At 40.5% G+C, this 22,609-nt stretch overlaps 1 protein-coding gene across 5 annotated transcripts in view; it reads right to left on the bottom strand.

Annotated features, from left to right (window-relative positions):
- The window catches only part of LOC140201255 (transcriptional-regulating factor 1-like), a 241,606-nt gene that overhangs the window by 29,559 nt on the left and 189,438 nt on the right, over nucleotides 1-22,609 (bottom strand). For all 5 annotated transcript variants that reach the window (XM_072265045.1, XM_072265044.1, XM_072265048.1 and 2 more), the window contains one exon: nucleotides 11,146-11,234. In XM_072265045.1, the coding sequence (XP_072121146.1) occupies nucleotides 11,146-11,234 (89 nt within the window). The remainder of the gene's footprint in view (nucleotides 1-11,145; nucleotides 11,235-22,609) is intronic.

Raw genomic sequence — 22,609 nt, 5'->3', positions numbered from 1 at the left:
CATTGCCCCAGCACACCACCACATAGAAGACTGTAATGGCAACAACAGACTAGTAGAACATGTGAAGGAGAGGCCTGCATACTCCAAAGGACCTCAGTCTCCTCTGTAAGTAGAGGTGACTCTGGCCCTCGTATACAGCCAGTGTTAGTGCTCCATTCAAGTCTGCCATCCAGGAACACCCCCAGATACTTGTAGGTCCTCACCATCAACAGTAACAAGGCGCACTACAGGCTTAGTTTTCCTGAAATCCATTACCATCTCCTTTGTCTTACTGATGTTGAGCTGCAAATGATTCAGCTTGCACTATTTGACAAAGTCCTCCATCAGGCCTATATTCATCCTCTTGTCCTCTCTTTATACATCCAACTATTGTTGAGTCATCAGCGAATTTCTGCAGATGACATGACTCAGTGTTTTATTTAAAGTCCGAGGTACATAGGGTAAACAGGAAGGGAGCCAATACGGTCCCGTGCTGCTTATAGCTATGTCTGACACACAGCTCTGAAGCCGCACAAACTGTGGTCTGCCAGTCATATAGTCCATTATCCAGGATACAATCCAGTGAATGGAGCTTTCCCCCAGCAATGAGGGCTGGGTGGTATTGAAGGCACTTGAGAAATCGAAAAACATGATCCTCACGGGGCTGCCTTGCTTATCCAAATGGGAAAGGCTCTGTTCAGCAGGCAGATGACAGCATTATCAACTTCAATATCCTCCTGGTAGGCAAACTGCAGGAGATCAAGGACTGATCTGACCAGGGTTGGAGGTGAGCCAGAACCAGCCTCTCTAGCGTCTTCATGAGATGTGAGGTCAGGGCCACTGGACAGTAGTCATCCAAGACTTTCTGTTGGCCTTTCTTGGGTACTGGGACAGCCCATGATATTTTCCACACAGTTGGAACCCTCTTCAGGCTGAGACTCAGATTGAAAATGCACTGGAGAACTCCACACAGCTGCTCAGCACACTCCTTCAGGACCTTTGGGTTCACACCATCCAGTCCCAATGCTTTGCTGGCCACAGCCTTTCTCACCTGCTTAGTAGTGAAGGTGAGTCCATGATGATTGGGGAGTTGCTGGAAGGTGGGGGCAGGAGGAGAAGATCAGGATGACAGCAGCTGGTATGTGGAGGTGTGGATGGTAGGTGCAGGGCAAGGAGGGGATGAAGACAGTGGTAGCCTATGTTGCTCATCCACATGTTGAATTGGAGGGGGGAGGAGGGAGGTAGAGAGACGTTGGTACTGAGGGAGCATTGGGCGAGGGGGGTGTGACTAGCAATTGTCAAACCTATTGAAGAATTGGTTTAACTCATAACTCCATTCATGGCTGCATTCCAAAGCCCTACAGTTAGGCTGATGAGATAGCTTGAGATTGTCATTTTTAATGACTCTGAATTTATATGCTACTGGTAAGCAGTCTTTGTTTTACACTTGTTCATCACACATGTGCTTAACAGTAAAAATCATCATACACCATTAATATAATGAAAATATAATGTGAGTAGGGTAACAAAAGCAGCATTGTGAGGATACCGGAATCAGCTGCTGAACAGCAGCAAACAATGGCAAGCTTTCAGTCTCCAACCACGATCCCATGTTTTGATTAAAAGATTACAGTACACTGTATTTATATTTTACTTTTTTGGGGGTTTTACATAAAAACAATCAGCATCATTGACTTGTTCTGGTGTTAGATTTTCATCAGTGACGTTTTAAAAACTTAACACGTGCCTTTTCTTCACTTTCTGCAATCAGCATGCTGAAGATTCATAATTACCTTTAATTTTTAGTTTGTCATCATAGATCTTTGCTTGTTTCATGATCAGCATACCGTTAAGTGGCATATATTCACTCAGTCAAGATCTTCATATTTTGCTTTATGCAGTATTGTTCTATTAACTTCTGTTCATTACATATGTGAAGTCACTTCTCAGTACTAACTGTGGTGTGCAGACCTGCGCATCACTTGGAAACCTTTCCAGCACCTTGTGGAATTTTCCATTTGTGAAATCATGTTAGCACTCAAAAACAATTCAGATTTTGGAATTTCAGATAAGGGGTACTCAATCTGTATTAACTTAAATCCACAGCATCATTGACTCTATTTTATGTTTATGTCATTCTTCCAACATGCCACACATCTCACTTTCAGGGACAAAAGCAAAACAAAGTTAAAGGTCCTCTCCCTTCTCCAGCCTTGTATCCCTTTTGCCAATCACCTGTCCAGCTCTTAGCTCCATCCCTCCCTCTCCTGTCTTCTATCATTTTGGATCTCCTGCTCCCCCTCCCACTTTCAAATCTCTTACTATTTCTTCTTTCAGTTAGTCCTGATGAAGGGTCTTGGCCCGAAACGTCCACTGTACTTCTTCCTATAGATGCTACCTGGTCTGCTGCGTTCAACCAGCATTTTGTGTGTGTTGCTTGGATTTCCAGCATCTGCAGATTTCCTCGTGTTTGCAAAGTTAAAGTAAGTTGATATTTTGGGACAACAAAATTAACCCACATCCGAAGAAAACAATCAATAGATTGTAGGCATAAAAATGATTGAATGAGAAGGTAATCAAAATTGTAAATTGGATGTTCATATTTACACCAGATTACTAAGATATTAAGGAATTAGTGATTAGAATTTCAGATGAATTATCAGAAAGATAATCAACTGGAAAGCACTCCACAGTTGCAGTTTGCTTGATCACAATTCCTGTATTTTCCTGCTTTAATTTCGTAATCAAATGTTTTACTATCTCTCAATGGAATCAGTCAGCTGACAGTTTTAAATGCTTTATCTAGGAATTTGATCCATGTAATCAGGTAAACATTTGCATCGAAAAGCAAAAAAAATGCATGTGCTAATCTAAAATAGGAAATGGTAGAAATACACATCAAGTTGCAACACATATACAGAGATCAAAACAGTAGTTTTATCTCATGGATCTTTAAGTGGCATGCTGATCATTGCTAGCATCTCTAATATTGCAAATGAATGCTGGAGTTCAGTAACTTCATCAGTGGTGCAGTGCTAGCCAGGGAGCACCAGCGCGCGTCCAGCACATCTTTAAGAAAAAAGCTGAAATAAACAAACTAATTAATTAGGTGCCGCCCAGGGTGATTTGAGTATCTCAGAAACTGCTGATCTCCTGGGATTTTTACACACAACAGACTCTGGAGTTTACAAAGAATGGTGCCAAAAACAAAAAAACATCCAGCGAGTGGCTGTTCTGTGAGTGAAAACATCTTGTTAAATCCACTCGCTGGATGATTTTTGTAAACTCCAGAGTCTGTCGTGTGTAAAAATCCCAGGAGATCAGCAATTTCTGAGATACTGAAATCACTCTGAGCAGCACCTAATTAATTAGCTTATTTATTTCAGCTTTTTTTCTGAAATATGTGCCAGACGTGCTCCAGCTGGCACCGCACCACAGAACTTCATGAATGCATTATTTACTTCACAATCCAAATTAAGTATCAACAGTTGTCAGTTAAGCTCCACTAGTTTTACTGTCATCTCAAAACTTACTAAACAACCCACCTGCATTTTCATCCAAAACATTTATATACAGGTCTCAGTCTGACTTTGTGGAAAACCACTCTTGGGCTGTATTCCCTGGAGTTCAGGAGAAAGAGAGGGGATCGCATAGAAACATTGTGAATGTCAGAAGGGCTGAACAGATTAGATATGGCAAAGTTATTTCCCATGGCAGGGGAGTATAGAACAACAGGGCAGGATTGAAGGATGTCCATTTAGAACAGACATGTGGAGAAATTACTTTAGTCAGAGGGGGGTAAATCTGTGGAATTTGTTGCGAGTGGCTATGGAGGGCAAGTCATTGAGTGTATTTAAGGCAGAGATAGATAGGTTCTTGATTAGCCAGGGCATCAAAGGGTATGGACTGAAAGCAGGGGAGTTGGGATGAATGGGAGAATTGGATCAGCCCATCATTGAATGGTGCAGCAGACTTGATGGGCCAAATGACCTACTCCTGTTCCTATATCTTATGGTCTTATAAAGCTCATCCAACTCATCCATCTTCAAGGATGCAAACACCTCTTCCTTCTTGCTACACTTACAGTACGTTGGATGAACTCAGCAGGTCGGGCAGCATCAGTGGAAACGATGAGTCTTCCTTCTTGCTACCAACATGTCATAGAATATCAGCATTACCCATCACTAATCGCGTTATCCTCCATTTGCTTCATCTTGATGAATACGAATGTTATGTATTCATTTGTTAATTGACCCATTTCCAGTGGTGCAATGGATAAATTCCCTTTGTCCTTGATTGGCCCTATCCTCTCCCTAGGTACCATCTTGTTTCTAATGTACAGTGGCATGCAAAAGTTTGGGCACCCCGGTCAAAATTTCTGTTACTGTGAATAGCTAAGCGAGTAAAAGATGACCCGATTTCCAAAAGCCATAAAGTTAAAGATGACACATCTCTTTAATATTTTAAGCAAGATTACTTTTTTATTTCCATCTTTTATAGTTTCAAAATAACAAAAAAAAAAGGCCTGAAGCAAAAGTTTGGGCACCCTGCATGGTCAGTACCTCGTAATACCCCCTTTGGAAGTATCACAGCTCGTAAACACTTTCCGTAGCCAGCTAAGAGTCTTTCAATTCTTGTTTGGGGGATTTTCACCCATTCTTCCTTGCAAAAGGCTTCTAGTTCTGTGAGATTCTTGGGCTGTCTTGCATGCACTGCTCTTTTGAGGTCTATCCACAGATTTTCAATTATGCTTAGGTCAGGGGCTGTGAGGGCCATGGCAAAACCTTGAGCTTGCGCCTCTTGAGGTAGTCCATTGTGGATTTTGAAGTGTGTTTAGGATCATTCTCCTGTTGTAGAAACCATCCTCTTTTCATCTTCAGCTTTTTTACAGATGGTGTGATGTTTGCTTCCAGAATTGCTGGTATTTAATTGCATTTATTCTTCCCTCTACCAGTGAAATGTTCCCAGTGCCACTGGCTGCAACACAAGCCCAAAGCATGATCGATCCACCCCCGTGCTTAACAGTTGGAGAGGTGTTCTTTTCATGAAATTCTGCACCCTTTTTCCTCCAAACATACTTTTGCTCATTGCAGCCAAAAAGTTCTATTTTAACTTCATCAGTCCACAGGACTTGTTTCCAAAATGCATCAGGCATGTTTAGATATTCCTTTGCAAACTTCTGATGCTGAATTTTATGGTGAGGACGCAAGAAAGGCTTTCTTCTGATGACTTTTCCATGAAGATCATATTTCTGCAGGTGTCACTGCAGAGTAGAACAGTGCACCACCACTCCAGGGTCTGCTAAATCTTCCTGAAGGTCTTTTGCAGTCAAACGGGGGTTTTGATTTGCCTTTTTAGCAATCCTACGAGCAGTTCTCTCTGAAAGTTTTCTTGGTCTTCCAGACCTCAACTTGACCTCTACTATTCCTGTTAACTGCCATTTCTTAATTACATTACGAACTGAGGAAATGGCTACCTGAAAACGCTTTGCTATCTTCTTATAGCCTTCTCCTGCTTTGTGGGCATCATTTATTTTAATTTTCAGAGTGCTAGGCAGCTGCTTAGAGCAGCCCATGGCTGCTGATTGTTGGGACAAGGTTTGAGGAGTCAGGGTATTTATAAAGCTTTGAAATTTGCATCACCTGGTGTCACGAACCCTGTGACGGGTTGAAAAGGTCCAGCAGAAATGGAACACACCTGGAGTCTGGTTTACTATAAATTAAGACTATATTTATTACTACTATGAATTAATATCATTAAACCTAATAATACAATACAGGTTATAAACTAATATATATCTCCATAAATGTGTGTGTGGATGTAAAAAAATAATAGTCCAGGAGGTAGATATCAGTCTTACGGTGTCAGATAAGTTTAAGCAGTTCAGTTCACTTTGTGTTGCGTTGAGTTGAATTGATGGAGAGACAGAGAGAGAGAGAAAAAGAATTGAGTTGATGTTCAAATTGGCAGCTTTAGTTGTTCTTGCTTCCGAAGTCTTCAGATTCACTTCGTGTGATCCCCAAGATGGACAGAGCCCCTTCTAGGGAACGGTTTACTAACCCACGGCACGGGTTCACCACCAGCAGACCCCCACAGGCAAGCTCTTACCCGCACTGGTAATCACGGGTCGAAATTAATCGGTCCGTCGACTCCACCCTCGTGGTGGTCTTAAGCTCCACCAGTGGTTTCTCCGGTAGCTTCCCCAGTTCTCGTGTCGTGTCTCCACTGCTGTTATCAGACCGAAGGATCAACTTTTTATAATCCATCCAAAATTCCAGCATCCGTTAGCTCAACTGCTCTGAGCTATTACCATGGTGACTTCCCAGCTCGCGTCTCAGCTCGTGCCATACTCTCTGTCTCTTTTAATTGCCTCCTTGTTCATTAGACTGCTGAACTTTCTAGCAGTTTCTCACCTGCGTGACACCTGGCCTTTCCTAAAGACGACTGTGAACAAGCCATAGCCTTAACAAGCTAATTAAGGTCTAAGACCTTGGTAAAAGTTATCTGAGAGCTCAAATCTCTTGGGGTGCCCAAACTTTCGCATGGTGCTCCTTTCCTTTTTTTCCCACTCTAAAATTGTACAAAACAAAAATACACTAATCTTGCTTAAAATGTTGAAAAGAATGTTTCATCTTTAACTTTATGACTTTTGGAGATCAGTTCATTTTCTATTCACTTAACTATTCACTGTAACAGAAATTTTGACCCGGGGTGCCCAAACTTTTGCATGCCACTGTATATAAACCTTGAACATAAGGGCTTCATAAAGTAGCCATCCAATTTGCATTTGGTTTCTCCAGTGTAAAGGAGACCATATTGTGAACAGTAGATTGAAGGAAGTGCGTAATTGAAAGGGAGAATTGTTTGGGTTTCAGAAAAGAGAACTAATGATGCATCTCCTGCAGTTGTAGAGGAAATTGAAAGGAAATTATCATTCATAATATTGAAAAGGGAGAAGAGGGAATCTCACTGAAGGCAACAGAACTTGCAAAAAAGATCTGTTGCGTAATAAACCAGTGGGATGAAAAATGAGGAGTAAGGGAACCCTCTTTTTGTCTTCAAAAAGATGGGATGAACGCTGCGATGCAGGAAGTTGATGAGCTGTAGTAAAGGGCTCTGCTGACAACAGTGCATGGGCAGTCAAGGTTTAGGAAAATGAAAGACATCTCAAAAGGTACCTGTGTGCAAAGTTTTGTCATCAGAGCAGATGGCATGGAGAGACCGTGAAACTAGAATAGAAAGGCATTCCCAAAGAGACAGGGTGGGTGGAAGGACTGCCAAGAAAGCTGTGGGAATCTGTGGGCTATTATCTGTGCTTGCTGCTAACCTAATGTCTGAGATGATGAAGGAAAGAATCAGAGATGGACCATGAAGTTGAGAGTAGAGTGGATCTGGCAACAAAAGTAATGAATTTTTGGAGTTCCGTGTTTGAATGCAGGAAGCACCACCAATGCAATCAATAAATCCAAAAAAAAAGAGCTGAGGGAGGGGACTTGAGAAAGACTGAAACAAAGACTATTTCAAATAACCTACAAAAAAGATGGAGGTAGTTGGGACCCATGTGAATTCCCATAGTCACACCTTCAACATGGAGTTGAAGGAGAGATTTACCCAAATGAATATGTAGCTGGAGGGGAACTGCCCCAATCTTTTCAGTTAACTCTTTCAGAACTCTGGGGTGCAGTCTATCTGGTCCATGTGACTTATCTACTTTTAGACCATTCAGCTTATCAAGCAACTGCACTCACACATGCCCCGACACTTCCTAATTTCTGGCATACTGCTAGAGTCTTCTACAGGGAAGACTGACGCAAAATATGTATTAGGTTCCTCTGCCATTTCTTTGTCCCCCATTACTATCTCTTCGGTATCATTTTCCAGCGGTCCAATATCTACTTTCGCCTCTCTTTCACTCTTTATATATCTAAATAAATGTTTGGTATCCTCTTTGATATTATTGGCTAGCTTAACCTCAGATTTTTTTTTTTCCTCTCTTTGTGGTTTTTAAAATTATTTTCTATTGATTTTTAAAAGCTTTCCAATCCACTAACTTCCCACAATTTTTTGCTGAATTATATACTCTATCTTTTGCTTTTTGCTGCCTTTAAGCTCACTTGTCAGACATGGGTTGCTTCATCCTCCCTTTGGAATATGACTTGATCTTTAGAATGTATCTATCCTGAGCTTTCTAAATTGCCCCCAGAAACTCCTGCCATTGCTGTTTTGTCATCATCCCTGCTAGTATCCCCTTCCAATCAACTTTGGCCAGTTCCTCTCTCATGCTTCTAAATTCCCTTTACTCCAATGTAATACTGACAGATCTGACCAACTTCCTCCTCTCAAGCTGCAGAGTGAATTCTATCGTTTTATGATCACTGCCTCCTAATGGTTCCTTTGACTTAAACTTCCTAATTAAATCTGGTTTATTACACAACACTCTATCCAGGCTTGCCTTTTCCCCCAAATGGGCTAAACCGCTCGTTGCGCTAAAGTGCCACCTTGTAGGCATTCTACAAATTCTCTCTCGAGATCCAAAACCAAACTGATTTTCCGAATTTACCTGCATATTAAAATCTCCCATGACTATCGTAACATTCCCCTTTTACATGCCTTTTCTATCCCATTTGCAAATTCATCTAATATACAGTTAATTGGGACACATCAGCACTTGTACATTTTGGCCCAATGAAGAGACTGCCCTAATTAGAAAAAGTTTTAGGGAAATAGTTTTTAAAAAAAGGCATAAAAAGACAAGCTGAGTAGCAAGTTATGTATTTAAATGAAATACAGAACAAATTAGAACGCTTCTGGGCCGGCTGGTGGCATAGTGGCATCAGCGCCGGAGTTCGGAGCGAAGGCTCCTGAGTTCAAATCCAGCTGGCTCCCTTGCACGCTTTCCATCCGTGCTGGGTTAAGCGTCGAGCTAGCAACTTGGCCTCGTAAGAATAAGAAAGCCTGCTAAAAAAAAACGCCGTCATGACGGCGTCCCAATGACTCCACTCAGAGTTAAGGGCAAGAAAAAAAAAACACTACTAATACTACTACAGGTTATAAAACTGTATTTGTTCCTAATTATTAGAGGAATCCATCTAGCACATGCAAACACCAAAATCAGTGCAGACAATGGACTGGTTCATACAATGCCATCAACAATTGCATCCTCCATATCTTCATTTTCATTGTAACATTCAAGATGATTGTCAATATCTTCAAATTTTTTGTAGTTCCTAACTTGTTAAAGTAGTGAAATCGTTTCAATGTCATTCCTGGTTGCTTCTGGCATCTCCAAGCCTGAATGCTTGAAACCATGGTGAGCAAAACAGTTTGGAATTGTCTTACTGCTTATTTCTCGCAAACTATCAGAGACAAAAATCACTGCTTTTTAAACACAAACACATGCAACTGACACTATTTTAAAAAACTGTTCATTTAAGCATGACGTAAAGTCTAATGGCCACACAAGTGTGCGCGACTGACACTAGTTAGAACTTACTCGGCAACAGTCACCTGCCCCGATTAAGCGGTATAGTGTCCCAAATAAATGAAGGGAATCTTGGCAATTTTCTTGATTAGGTTTGATTTTTAAGAGTTGTCCCAAATAAGCATCTGCCTTGTTTAACTGAAGACCCAATTAACCAGAATGCACTGTATTACAAATGGTCTTTAATTTCTAATAGTAATGCACTTGTGGAAAGTGAATAGCGTTGTGCATTATCTAACGTAACATTCATTGATCAATTGAATTTAAGCTTTTTGACAATTCTAGTTGCAGCATGGAACGTTCATCACATTTATTGATTCTTACTCGATTGAGTAATCAACTGCCTTCCACATTTGGCCCTTCTCCGCATTCTGTGCCAGGCTGTTTTAAATCTGTAATTCAGCCAAATTCATTTGAGCCATTTCTTTTTCCATATCTGACAGTGCATTCTACATACTCTACCACCTAATCTTTTCCTATATATCCCTGTCTGTACGTGCACTATTTTCCTTTTCCCAATTTCTTCTTCCCTATACCATCTTTCCTCAGAATGCCTGTAACACTGACACCATTCATGAAGTTCTTTTCTTTTTTTTAAAAAAAAAACATGAGTTCTCCAACTTTATTTGATTCTTTCACTTCTCTGCAGGCTTTTAACAGTTCCAGGCATGGGCTTCGCAATCTGCTCAACTATATGCCATACTGTGACGCTACTCCAATATCCTCTTGTCACAATCCATTACCAGCTATCTCATCGTAGAATGTTGTCAAACAAGGCTGCCTCATCAGACTAAACCTTCTCTGAAGCAATGCTACACCACACCAACCAGTTTCCTGTTGGGCTGAAGGTAATCTATATGAGAAGTGGGGAAACTTTTCAATGTACATCACTTGTACTTCCAAAACCAAGACCACTCCAATCTGACATTTAAACCTGCAAACACTTAAAGGACAAATTGTAAGATATTACTGACATTGCTTAATGAAGCAGGTGGCAGAATGAGCCTCACACCAAACAAGATTCTCTACCCACCAGCTTCAGGAGAACAATTCTGATCCCAATGCAAAAAAAAAATGTCTACAAGATCTTGGGAAAAATAAAACAACTTTTCACACCTCTGGAGCTACCCCTCACGAAAGGCAGAATCTGACGAGGAACTTCACGATTCAATGATTCAAGCTTGGTGTTCTGTCCTAGACCAACACCCACAGCATGCAAGCTCTAATCACACCTATCAACATGTTCAATATCACACGCCCAAAACAGCCAGTCATTGCAACAGACAGCAAGGTGAATAGAGGAAAAGATTCAAGGATTATCTTGATACCTCTTGAGGGACAAAAAAAAAAACTATTTGACTCGCTTGGGCCAATCCCTGGCCCATTACTGCTTAAAAGTGCAGAAGGATCATTAAAAACAAGAAGCTCCATTAAGGAGTATGCAGTAGCCGAAATAAAATGTTGAGAGGATTGCCCCCACTAGCCACATTTAAACCTATAGAAATGGAGCAGAAGCGTGTCAGTGAGGACCCAGAGGGACTGCCAACAAAGTATCAGCTTGCCCTTCCAACCAAAAGAAGCTGAAGGAAGTAAGTCAAACTAATTTCATATGCGAAGAGCCCCTGCTCTAGCAAAGCAGTATTTTTTGACTTATCATTGCACGAGCCCTACAACAATTCTCTTACCATTTTTTGAACCAGGAAGAAGTCCTTGTTATGTATAGTCAGGGCTTTGTTGAACAGTTTCCTTTCCATTGTTGTCCATTTGTCAGAGCCTATGAATAAAAGGATGGGGTTTATTATATATGGAACAGTTCAAACAAACAATCTCTGCATTTTCCACTTAATAGTACTTTCCCAAATTCAAGGAAATAGTCACTGCTTCTGTCCTGAAATTGAGATTTGCCAGACTGGCACTAAGTTCATAATCTTATTAAATGCCCTGTTGTCTGGAAGTATTTAAACTCCAGACCCGGTGTTTAAAGCTTCATATTTAGCTATACACAGTACAACACATAAAATTACTTATCAATGACAACTAAATTTTATGTTCTGCCTGCATAATAAATAAAATATAAAAACAAATTAAACCTGCATGATATATTTCATTGTGCTCTCATCCAAGAAGGATTGACACAGAGTGAATGAGTGATCATGTTCACATTATTTGAATCTCAGGAAATAAATTTCTAGATCTGATTAGTGGCTTCATGAATGAGAGGAGTTTCTTATTTTACGGAACTGAGAATTTACCAAAAAAATAATGAATGAATGATAATATGAGGGTGATATTAAGTATGAGATCTTGGGATATTTATTACATCATCCTCTCCGATCCTACAATATATCAGGTCAGATCTGGCACAAAAATCAGAAATGAAAATCAAAAAAAAAAATTGGAGGATGTGGGAAAATTGAAATAAAAACAGAAAATGGATGTTTCCAACCTTTTCTATTGTTAACTACAGGATCCCATTCAATTCATTGGTCTACGGAATGGTAAAGCCAAGTTCTTTATTAAATATACTTCATTTTGGTTGAATTTCTGATTCCTAATGTAATTTTAAATGTTTAGTCAACTGACGCAACAGTGTCTGCACAAATTCTATTTATATCCCTCCTTAACTCCCCGGCTCTTCTGAAGAGGTTAGCATTTGATGAAGTGTCTGACAGCCTGTTATTCACAACAGAGCCTTGTACTGTGTTGAGTCAGTCGACTTTCAACCAAAGGTTGAAACCTGAACCAAAACCTATTTCACCCATTGTTTACTAATGCAGATCAAAAGGGTTCAGCAAATATTGAAGAGGAGGAAGAAATCTAAACTGAGTAAGTTGTAATTTCCTCAACAATAACTGGATCAAGGAAAGCAAAAGAATTAGGAAGTAGAAACACTACAGCTCAATTAATCAAAAACAGGGCAGATCATCTGCTGTCTTAAAGTCACTGTCTACTAGTCCCTTGGAGTACCTATACCTGTGATCTAAAGCAATCCCATCTGGTGAGAGGCTGTCTCTCAGTTCACTGATATTGCCCCGCTCATCACAGCAAAGCCAAGGTCCCTCAGTGTAAGTGGTGAGCTGTAATACAGAATGGCTTTGACAGCTGATGAAATCCCACCCCTAGGCTAATTAACTACCAAAACTGTCAAAGTTATTGAATATTTGTAGATGAATTTGAGAGTCACATTCAAAGTCACTCAAAGCCCATTAGAAATAAAAATTTAAAAAAATACACATACACATACTTAAATTCATTTAAACTAACAAAATTAAATGGAACTAAAAAGCTCCACCTTCTGCTGGCAGTGGACGTTTCTTATTCAATTTATGGGGTCACTGTATTTATACCAACTTTAACCTGACAGTTTAGTGGCAGATTTCCCAGCCTGAGAGCTGCTGAAGTCGGAGCTTCTTCATAGCATGACTGTCCTAGAGCCGGCGGCCCCCAGTTATGGGCCTATCTCTGTGCAAATCCAAGAAGATAATAGCAGATGATTTGTCTTGATGTTACTTTCTTACATATGGTAATAATAAAAAAAGAAAGCAGTTCTAACCCCTACAGATAAACCTTCTGTAATCCTCAATAAGTTATTACAATTTCTATTTATGAATGCTACACAACAGAAGCTTATTCAGCCTGTCGACCACAGCAGCTCTCTGTAGTGCAATCCAGTCACTCCCATTTCTCTGCTCTATTCTCATCATTCTGTAGATTTATTTTCTCTTCAAGTTCCAACCCAATTTCCCTTTGAAATCATACATCTCCTCTGAGTGCACAATCCTTCTATGAAATCCAGGTTAATAGCAATTAATGTCAGAAAAAAGTTGTTTCTCACGTTCCCTCTGTATCTCCTTCACAAAGCTTTAAATCTGTGTCCCCTAGATCTTGCAACATTGGCTATGTTGTGAAAACCTGTCACAATCTTGTACAGTTCTTTTAGATCTGTACAAAAGTGTGGTGACTACAAGAATCAGAATCAGGTTTATTATCACTGGCTTATATGACATGAAATTTGTTGTTTTGTAGCAGCAGTATAGTACAAAGACAAAATATTATTAATTACAAAATAAATATTTAGTACATAAAAGGGATACAAGGTTGTGTTCAGAAATCTAATGGCAGAGGGGAAGACACTATTTCAGAATCATCAAGTGTGAGTTTTCCTGGTCCTCTACCTCCTCTCTGACGGTAGGCAAGTTTTAGCTGGTGAGGGTTGTGAATGATGGATGTGTCACTGACACTTGAAGATGCCCTCAGCAGTGGAGAGGGTTGTGCCTGTGATGGACCTGGCTGAGTATGAAATCCTCTGCAGCCTCTTCTGATCCTGTGTACTGGAACCTCCATACCAGGATGTAACCATTCAGGAAGCTCGCCACCGTACATTTGTAGAAATCTGTAAGTCTTTGGTGACATACCAAAGCTCCTCAAACTCCAAGCAAAGTAAAGCCATTGCTGTGCCTGCTTTGTGATTGCATGTTTTAGACCAAGGACAGAGCCTCCAAATCGCTGACACCCAGGAACTTTCAGCTGCTCTCCCTCGCCACTGCTGACCCATCAATAACAGCTGGTGCATGAGCTCTCAACTTCCCTTTCCTGTGATCGACAAATAATTCCTTTGTCTTGCTGATGCCGAGTGTGAGGTTATTGTGACACGACTCAACCAGCCAATCCATCTCACTCCTGTACACCTTCTTGTCGCATCTGATATTTTACCAATGAGTGCTCTCATCTGTGAATTTACAAATGGTGTTTGAGCTGTGTCTATCCGTATAGTAGAGCAGTAGGCTAAGCACACATCCTTAAGGTGCACCTGTGCTGTATGTCAGTGGACAGATTTTATCACTGACCTGTACTCAATGTGGGCTCCTGATGAGGAAGTTGAGGGTCCAATTGCAAAGGGAAGTAAATAGGCCCAGGTTCAGAAGCTTCCTGATTAAAACTGAGGAGGGGATGATGGTATTGAATGCCAAGCCCAAGCATAGCTTTATAAAGGTTCAGAATAACATTTTCATTTTTTATTCAATACTTGCATTTAAGCCCAAAATCCATATCCTTTACAAATTATTTCATGGTACCTTCAAAGATAAACCCCCAGGCTACTCCATGCTTACATGATTTGGAATGTGCCCTTCAATCTACATTGCCTCATTGAACCTCCTTCTACTGAAATGGATCACTTCATACTTCTCTTCATTACTTTCTGATCACAACTTTTCTACCCGTTCTACCAAACCATGGCCTAATACATTTGATTGATATAATTTTATAAAATAGCACACTGTAAAATAGAAAGTAAAATATGAGATTCACTAAAACATAAATAAGGCTGTGTTGTACACAACCTCAATACAAAAAATTACACTACCTTTTGAAAATATTTTATGCAATCAATTTCATGTCAATTGGTAATTTTAAATGTCACAAATAAATTTGTGGTACTATTTATGGAGACCAACTTGTTACTGCCAGTAATTGTTTATTTGACAGGAATTAAATCAAGACATTTAAGTTTTATGTGGTGTTATGTTATTGCAAATTGAATTTAATACAATTTGCACCACTGAACTGCAACTTGGTTTAATAAGTCACACACACAAAATGCTGGAGGAACTCAGCAGGTCAGGCAGCATCTGTGGAAATGAATAAACAATTGATGTTTCAGGACTGGAAAGGGAAAGACACCAGAGTAAAAAGGTGCGGGGAGGGACAGGAGGATAGTTAGATAAAGCCAGGTGGGTAGGAAACGTAAAAGGCAGAAGAGGAAGGAATCTGACAGCAGAGGAGAGACCATAGGAGGAAGGGAAGGAGCAGGGGTTGCAGGGGAAGGTGATAGGCAGGAATCAGAATTGAAATGCTTGGCCACCAGTAAGTTCTGCTTTTGGCTGATGGAGCAGAGGTGCTCAAAGAAGCAGTCTCTCAATTTACAATGGGTCTCACCAATGTAGGGAAGGCCATATCGGAGCACTGGATACAAAAGACAACCCCAGCAGATATGTAGATTTTGTTGCCTCACCCAGAAGGATTGTTTGGGGCTCTGAATGAAGGTGAATGGGCAGGGATAGCATTTTGACCCCTTGCAGGAATAAGTGCTCAGAGGGGGATTAGTGGGGAGGGAAAACAGTACCTCCCCACTGATCTTCCTCCAGGCACTTATCTCTTTGTGGCCCAAATTTCAGCCTTTTGTGGCCAAACATTTTAATTCTGATTCCCCATTCAGGGGGAAAATAAATAAATAAATAAATCAGTCAGTCAGTCAGTCCATGGCCCCTCTTGTGCCACAATGAGGATACCCTTAGGATGAAGGAGCAACATCTTATATTCCACCTGTGTAGCCTCCAACCTGATGGCATGAAAATCGATTTCTCCTTCTTCTTTCCTCTTCTTTTTCCCTCCCCTTCTCCTTTCTTCTATTCCCCACTCTGGTCTCTTACCTCTTCTCACCTGCCTATCACCTCCCCTGGGTCTCCTCCTCCTTTCCTTTCCCTTATGGTCCATTATCCTCTCTATCAGATTCCTTCATCTCCAGCACTTTACCTTTCCCACTCACCTATCACCTTCTAGCTTTTCTCCTTCCCCACCACCTTTTTAATCTGCCTTCTTCCCCTTTCCTTTCCAGTCCTGAAGAAGAGTCTTGGCCCAAAAAGTCAACTGTTTATTCTTTTCCATAGATACTGCGAAACCTGGTGAATTCCTGCAGTATTGTGTGTATTGCTTTGGATTTCCAGCATCTGCAGATATTTTTGTGTTTTGAATATGTTAGTTTTCTTAAAATGGTTTACATTACTGCAGGAAGTGGGAAGCAAGGAAAAGCTGCCTACTCAGGAGCAGAAAAACTCAGGAAATCAAGCATATACAAAGGCAAAAGTAGAATTGATGTTTCAGGCTGATGACCTTTCATCTGAATTCTCTAATTTGGCTCCATGACAGAAAAGGACTTATTTCCACCTCATTTACTTTACTGGCTGGCCTTCTGTTGCTGCTGTAATTGACCTCCACTTACTTTCTGGATGTTTTCAATATGATTAACACATTGTCCAATCATCTAGTTTTTAAAATCGAAGTTAGTAAGGAAGCCATTACTCAATTAGTTCTTCCTCAGGTACTACCACAATGAACTCTATATTTCTGTAATCAGTGAAAATAAATATATTAACTGCTGTACCACTAACAAACTCTATACTCCAGAGACTGCATGAGGCATATAGCAAGCCATATATGAAAGGTACAAGTTCAGAGGCTGACATAAAGAGAAAGTAGTAGAAATGAGGAAAGGACCTAGATTTCAAAATTTTTTACTTAACTAGAAGTACAATCTTCAGTCATCCCTAATTAGGTATATTTTTCAAGTATGTCCATTTATTGTACACGGCCAGTCAGGACGGAAATAATTCTAACAAAGGCAGAGCGGACACTGTTACTTTCAGTACATCTGCATACCAACACTGAATGTTTCTTTAAAAGCAAAATGAAGTTCTGTAGCAGCAGAATACTGTATATGAGGAAATTCTCAAAATAAATGAAAAATGTCAGAAATGCTTGTCAGATCAGAAGCACCCATGGGGAAAGAAACAAAGTTAATATTTCATCAACCTTATGAGTTATTTCCAGTACCTTCCATTTTTTCTAAGTTTAAAAGTCAAATACTAGAGAGAGAAAAAATGGACACAGTTAACTCTAGAAACTAATAACTCATTTAAGAATTAAAAAGCAAATGAAATCAAAGCAATTAAATCACTTCCTAGGGAAATACTACTGAGAGGAAATGACCAAAGTCTGGTTGCTCTGACATCCACCAACAATATGGAAGTGCTTTGAGGGACTGGTAGTGGCATGCATTAACTCCAGCCTCTCAAACAACCTTGACCCACTGCAATGGACCTACTGCTGAAACAGGTCTACAGCTGACAACCACCACCCAAACTCCACACTCATTTCTGGAGCATTTGTTCAGTAAAGACATCTATGTTCAACTATTGTTGACTACAGCTTCAATACTATAATTCCATACAAACTCATTTCCAAACTCCTAAATCTGACACTCTACACCTCCCTTTGCAATTGGATCCTTGAATTCCTGACCAACAGACTAATCAATAATAGGCAGCAACACCTCTACCATGATGAGTCTCAACACTGGTGCTGCACAAGGCTATGTCCTCAAACCCTAATAAAACTCCCCGTACACTCACGACCGTGTGGGCAGAGTAGGCTCTATCTACAAATATGCAGATGATAACACCATAGTAGGCCATATTTCCAATAATGATGAGCTGGAGTACAAGAAAGCGATAGGGAACTTAGTGACATGGTGTCATAACAACAACCTTTTCCTCAATGTCAGCAAAAGAAAGGAGCTGGTCACTGACTTCAAGAAGTGGGGTAGTGTACACACTTCTGTGACATCAATGGTGCTGAAGTCAAGAGGGTTGAGCTTCAGGTTCCTAGGAATGAACATCACCCAGAGCCCATCATGATCCAACTATGCTGATGCTACAGCCAAGAAAGCTCTCCCGCATCTCTATTTCCACAGGAGACTAAAGAAATTTGGCATTCCCATTCACCTTACCATTTCTTTTTATTGATACCCCATAGAAAGCATCCTATCTAGATGCATCACAGCTTGGTACAGCAACTGTTCTGCTGACGACTACAAGAAACTGCAGAGAGCTGTGGACACAGCTCAACACATCAGGGAAACCGGCCTTCCCTCCAAGGACTTCTTGCTATCATCAGTAAAAACAGCCAGCATAATCGAAGAAAGGGACAGTTCTCTTTTCCACCCCATCAGGTAGAAGATACAAAAGCCTGATAGCATGTACCACTAGGTTCAAGGAGAGCTTCTACCCCCGCCCCCCGTTATAAGAGGATTGAATGTTTCGCTAGTACGGTAAGATGGACTCTTGACCCCATAATCTACCTTGTTGTGACCTTGGATCCTACTGTCCGCCTGCACCATACTTTCTCTGTATTTAGCACTTTATTCTGCACACTGTTATTGTTTTACTCTGTGCTACCTCAATGAACAGTGCTAATGAATTAGTTTGAATGGATGATATGGAGGACAGATTTTTCATCGTATCTCAACACATGTGAACATAAAAAATAATAGTAACCATAAACCCACAACAAATTGGGCCTGGACATTAAGTGTAGTCCACCAAACACATATGTTCTTCTTAATGAAGACTGAATGATGGCAGGTGCTGGAACCTGGCACCAAAACAGGTTGCTGGAAAAGTCAGCAAATCAAACAGCATCTGTGGAAACAGAAGGTACGAGTTGACATTTTGGATTAAGGTCCTACATCAGGTCTGAAAGGGGAAGAGGAAAGGTTGCTGGCATACATTAGCACCAGGGAGGTTAACGCACACAAAATGCTGGAGGAACTCAGCAGGTCAGGCAGTATCTATGGAACAATAAACAACTGATGTTTCAGGCCGAGGTACAGACCCAGAGCCACATGAAGGGTCTCGGCATGAAATGTTGACTATTTAGTTCCCTCCATCAATGCTGCTTGTGTTACTCCAGATATCCAGCATCTTGTGGGAGGTGGAGTGGGTCAGGGAGGAATAAGCTGAACAATGGGTGACTGGAAGTGGTGTGGGACAGAAAGGTTTTAGGGAATGGGAAAGGTGAACAAAGGGAGGATAAACAGGTTGTCTGGTGACTGTTTGTGGGAAGAGAAGACTGGTGGGGGGACATGGTACAGCTGCATGAAATTGTAACTACAGCAGCTAATTCTGGCTAACCCAATTGCCACTGTTGGCAACCCACGCAAATTTGTCATACTTGTACGATGTGCCCTCCAATCACTTCAATAAAGATTGTTCCAAGAGTCGAAGAACTGTATTGGATCCTTTATTAACAACTAGCAAACATACAATCTTGAAGTAATGCAAGCTCAGCAAACTTGTGTAAATAAGTATAATTAAGTGGTTAACAAAAGATATGATGTCCATTGGCCTCCAGCACCAAACAGAACACGATTAAGTAACTTATTCCCTTTGCTTTTATCACACCCCTACTCATGTGACTAGTTACCAAAATAAACATAATAAATGTGCAACACAGACTACAATTCAGATAGAGAACAGACATATGGCTCCAACATTCCAGCATCCTAATTATATTAAAATAATTACAACTACATATTACCAAGACTCAGGAGACACGAAATCTCAACATTCACACAAATGTCCTCTTTCTGGTAAGCAGTCTATCCTGGATTGTGACCTTCTCCTGATAAACCAGGTTGCTCCTCTTGACTGCATTCACAAAAATCTCTCTTGAATTGCTGCTGCCAATGCTCATTCAAGTGCAAAGCTGAAATCCTGTTAGTGTTGTCTTTTCTACCATCTTAGTCTCCTTTCAATGGTCCATTAGCAGTCCAACCCAGCATTGCTCTGATTGCATAGGGTCATCATTAACAATGTGAATCATTTGCAATGACTCCAATGCTTTACGCACAGTCACCCCTATAAGCAGCTCAATTTCTGACACAATTTCCAGCAAATGAATATGCTTCAGATGAGACTATTCCTGAAGATCCTTCTGACAAAGAATGTTTTCTCTGAAGCAGGCATACTTTCCTGCGCATAGATGTTAGGCAGTTCACACTATCTCAGCCAGCCAATTCAAATCCTGAAAAGACCTAGCTACTCACGACCTTCTCTTGACTCACAATGTCTAAGAGAATGCGCGTTTCTTTTCTTGTCAGGCTGAGCTTGTTCATGAGGCTCACTGTACTTTCTTGACCTTGGAAAGCATAAGTAACCACTGTCTTGTTACTCTTCTTAGCCTGCACCCAAACTGGAGTTGTAGGAACTATCAATCATGATCACTACCATTTCATACCAGGATGTTATTTGTAAGGCCATTTGATAGCAGGGCATTATTTGCTGCTGTGTTTGATTGTTTCATGGCTTGCTTTAAATATGCACCTTTTTCATCAGTTCCAGGGTCAGTTTTAACTTCACGTTTTGCCATAGGCTCAGTACTTCTTACATGTCCTGCACTTCTTCCATGGCATTGCAACAGCCTCTAAGGAAAATACTGTCATCTTGAAGAGCTTACATGTATTCTGATTTGATATGTGGCCAAGAAAGAATCTTTCCCATGTTGGCCACAGCAATTTTTTGCTCATCACCAAAATGCTCCCGCAGTGAGGCTTGGGCCTTGAGAAATCTTTGCTCCGGGCTGGCCTGCTGGCAGCTTTTGACAAGCTTTCTAACATATCCAGTGAATTGTTAGAGACAGTCACCAGAATCATCAGTCTTGCCTTCAATGCTCTTCTCGAAAGCCCTCATAAATGAATGACACTGCAATGGATCGCCATCAAAGATTTGAATCTGTCTTTTAGGCAGAGGTGCAATGCATTGTTGTTTCATTACTAAACACGTTATTTCCTTTTGTGTCCTTATGGCTTCCAGTGCACTAGTTAGATTTTTATCATCTGAAACACAAATGTCATCAAACTGTAAATTAATGTCCTCAAAAGTACCTTGTGCGATTGGATTATGGCATAGGTTCAGAGTGCCTCCTTGGTGCAAGCTGAGGGTGAACATCCCGAATGAGTCCTTGGGGCCCGAACTCATGGTTCATAGACATTTGATGACTAAGTGCATCCAAATAGACATTGAGTTTGCTGGATTTTCTCTGTGCCATGTCAACATAGGAACTCATAGCATACAACTGTCCTGCTGGAGCACATTTAGCACTCACAGCACTTGAAGCCTTAGCACTTTATCTCTGGCCTTGGCTGCAATTTCTTCCTGCAACTTAAGCTGCTCCAAATATGTTTGGTTTCTCCAAATATGTTTGATTTCTCCAAATATGTTCTGCATGTTCTTCCAACACACATTGGACACAATGTCTTCAGGGTGCATGTCATCCTGAAAACATTTTTATACTTAGTCAAAGTTTGCCCTGTGGCTTTATAAATATTTTCATTTCCTTCAGCAATTTGACCTTCAACATAGTTGTTTCGACCATTATTCAGCCTCTGTTGTGATCATATTAATGAGAGTATCAATACTTGCATAGTTTTCAGTTTATTTTCTTCAGAGATAGGCATTAAAGACAACAGCAAGTTACACTGTCTAGCAACGTCTTCATGAAGAAGATTTTTTAAGTCATCCAAATGAGACTGCACCTGCCAGACATACTGCACTTTTTATAAAAAGTTTCTAATTAATATTAAATCTTTAATCCTTTTAACAATTTTATTATAGTCCTTTTAAAGTTGTCGATGTTTTCCCAGTAAGTTTAATTTCTCCTCTAGTTTTGACTTCCAGCTTGACTCGTTGTCTTCCAAGTGGGCAAATCAGACAAAACAACGGCAATCACTTCAAATACTGGCAATGGAAGTACTTCAGCAGTTCAACAGAACCAAGTGTCGAACTCTAAGGCTATGCAGCTTATCGTCAGTGACAACCATTTCAAACTGTGTTCTAAACCCAAACACAAAGCATGAATCCACAAAAGGTCATTCTTGCCACAAGCTTCTTCAGGCTGTGGTGCTTCTAGTTTCACAGCCACGTCCGAATGCTGATGTTTGTTTAGTATAAGTGTCAAAACTTATTTTGTTGACAGAATTTAGCGGTCAATTCTGACTAAAGAAAAACCAACTGCCGCTGCTGGCGACATGCATGAATTTGTTACACTTGTATGATGAGCCCTCCAATCATTTAATAATGATTGTTCCAAGAGTCAAAGAACTGCATTTGATCCCTTATTAGCAACAAGCAAATATAAAATCTTGAAGCGACTGGAGGAGTACAGCAAAAACTATTTCACCTAGTTTAAAAAATTAAAGCTTTATTCAAAACGTCGCAGTTCAAAATACTGCTAAGTCACATAAAAGTTTTGCTCCACTGGTGGCCTGACTGTAGAGAGCACCTGGCAGATTCTCTCTCTGCGATGTCCAACCTGCAGTCCATCATTTTCAGATGAGTGAGCTGACCATTCAGTAACACTAATGTAATGAAGGTTGACTGTAAAAATGCCAAGCTTTGGAAAAATCTCACAAGCAGACATAAGCACAAGCCCCAACCATCATCTGAATTATATTTTAATACAAAATCCCATTTAACCTATTTCAGATATGATACAAAGAAATTTTATCCACCTGATTTTGTTTATGTGTTTGGG

The sequence above is a fragment of the Mobula birostris genome, chromosome 8 (genome assembly GCF_030028105.1).
Source record: "Mobula birostris isolate sMobBir1 chromosome 8, sMobBir1.hap1, whole genome shotgun sequence".
Classification (NCBI taxonomy): domain Eukaryota; kingdom Metazoa; phylum Chordata; class Chondrichthyes; order Myliobatiformes; family Myliobatidae; genus Mobula; species Mobula birostris.
This window is presented reverse-complemented; position numbering and strand designations above follow the sequence as displayed.